Source organism: Myzus persicae, unplaced genomic scaffold, assembly GCF_001856785.1.
Source record: "Myzus persicae strain clone G006 unplaced genomic scaffold, MPER_G0061.0, whole genome shotgun sequence".
Lineage (NCBI taxonomy): Eukaryota > Metazoa > Arthropoda > Insecta > Hemiptera > Aphididae > Myzus > Myzus persicae.
This window is the reverse complement of record NW_019104343.1, coordinates 70,697-72,566: the sequence shown is the minus strand read 5'-3', so window position 1 is coordinate 72,566 and position 1,870 is coordinate 70,697. Positions and strand designations below refer to the sequence as shown.

The 1,870-nt window shown below is 30.3% G+C and overlaps 1 protein-coding gene across 1 annotated transcript; it reads right to left on the bottom strand.

The window, feature by feature from the left end:
- Positions 1-1,100: 1,100 nt before the first annotated feature.
- On the bottom strand, positions 1,101-1,870 carry LOC111041334. The gene is made up of 2 exons (XM_022325559.1): positions 1,522-1,870; positions 1,101-1,450 (listed from the first exon to the last, which is right to left on the bottom strand). The coding sequence occupies exons 1-2, from the start codon at positions 1,868-1,870 to the stop codon at positions 1,101-1,103; spliced, it is 699 nt and encodes a 232-aa protein (XP_022181251.1).

Genomic DNA, 1,870 nt, shown 5'->3' with positions numbered 1-1,870 from the left:
TTTGAAAAAGCTGCACATGAAGCCGCAAAAACTATGTTTCCTGGAATAGCTATCATTGGATGTAGATTCCATTTAGGTCAGGCATGGTGGCGTAAGGTAATTAAATAATATTGTTACTTAATTTTTATATTTATATTTTATATTTTAAAATTTTATATTTGATATTTAGATACAAGAACACAATATTCTAAGAACTTCATATTTGATAGATGGAGATGAATTAGGCATTTGGTTAAAATCATTTTTTGGATTACCGTTTCTCCCAGTGGAAAAGGTTGAAGAAGGCTTTTTAGAACTCATGAGTATGTGTTCAAATGAAAATGGCTATATATTTTCTGATTACATACTTAAGTCGTACATAGAATCTGGTTGTCTATTTCCCCCTGAATTATGGGCAAGTGAACCTTCAATTAGTCCAAGGTAATTTACATTTAATTTTTTATAATACATTTTATTTAGGGATACTGAAAAAAATTGTATTGTTAGAACCACAAACGGAGCAGAAAGTTTTCATAAAATGTACAACGGACAATTTCACAGTGCTCACCCACCAACGCATGTAGTAATATCTGTACTAATGGAAATACAAGCCGAAACTATGACAAAAATCAATTCAATTGCTAGAAACGTGCACAGTAAAATGGGATCATCCGATTTAAAACGTATATGTAACGTTATAGAACATTTTAATAATTATAAAACGCATAAAAATATTATAAAATATTTAACATCTATTGGCTTTATGTATCAAGGGAAAAAATTATATTAAATTATTTTACATCATATTTTTGTTTTGTAATGACGGCTCACTATAGGTATATGAGATACTATTTTTATTATATATTTTTTACATCATAATATTTATATTATAAATATGTATAATAAACCGTTTGTAATAAATTTGACAACGTTGCACCCAATTCCTATTGTATTCCTATGAACAATAAAGTGTGCGGAATCGTGTTCAAAAAAAAAAAAAACGTGCGGAATCGTATTCCTCCCGATTAAAAGTATGCAGGTAGAATCAATTAAAATAATAATTGAATTAAATGGTATCAAATGGTCCCGAATATTATATTTAACTCATTGTTGATTAGTACTTAAAATAAAAAGTAGCACTTACCAGCAATAATTGTTCTTGTCTCATCATCCAACCGAATTCGACCAATTTCTAGTTCATGCCCACAGTGAGTTTTCCAAAATGATGTGGACACTTTTCCATCAAATTTGGAAATAGTAACTTTTAGCAATGATGGACAGGCTCGTTCAATTTTATTACTACCCATAGATTTGATTTCTCTAACATTGTTACCTTGTTTTCGGTAACTGTAAGAGCGATGGCAATAGTAAAATTGCCTTGTATTTCCATCACTTAATTCTGATGCAGCTCTATCAAGTATGTACATTGTTGATGTCCGTTGTTCCATTTCTCGTTTCCAAGAATCAAATTCTGTAATTAAAAACTATGATGAATAATGATGTAGGAATACTGGTAAATACTAAATAATAACCAATTTTTACCTGAGATATCACAAAAATTAATATTTTCCAATTTCACATCAAAGCCATGCACATCGCACAAATGCTGTCTTTGTTTAACAAATGTTAATAATTCGACTACACACTTGTCATAGGGGCAAATTATTCTTGTTTGATTTTTTTTGGTTTTGTTCGTATCAATTTCATCATGGAACTTTTTTACATGCACACTCAATGTTTTAGGGGTTGAAAAACCTTTATGACATACTTCACATTGCAAATCTTTCACTGGTACTACATCTGTGTCGTGAAATTTCCGACAATGCACGTACAGCGATTTACGCTGAGCAAAGATCTTATCACAATATAAACACTTAATGGGAGTGTCCAT

Bases quoted from the DNA above. Each gene is read 5' to 3' on its own strand.
- LOC111041334 (XM_022325559.1), bottom strand. From the start codon at position 1,870: ATGGACACTCCCATTAAGTGTTTATATTGTGATAAGATCTTTGCTCAG. The intron at 1,451-1,521 runs GTAAAAATTGGT...TTTTAATTACAG, and splicing joins TAATTTTTGTGATATCTCAG to AATTTGATTCTTGGAAACGA.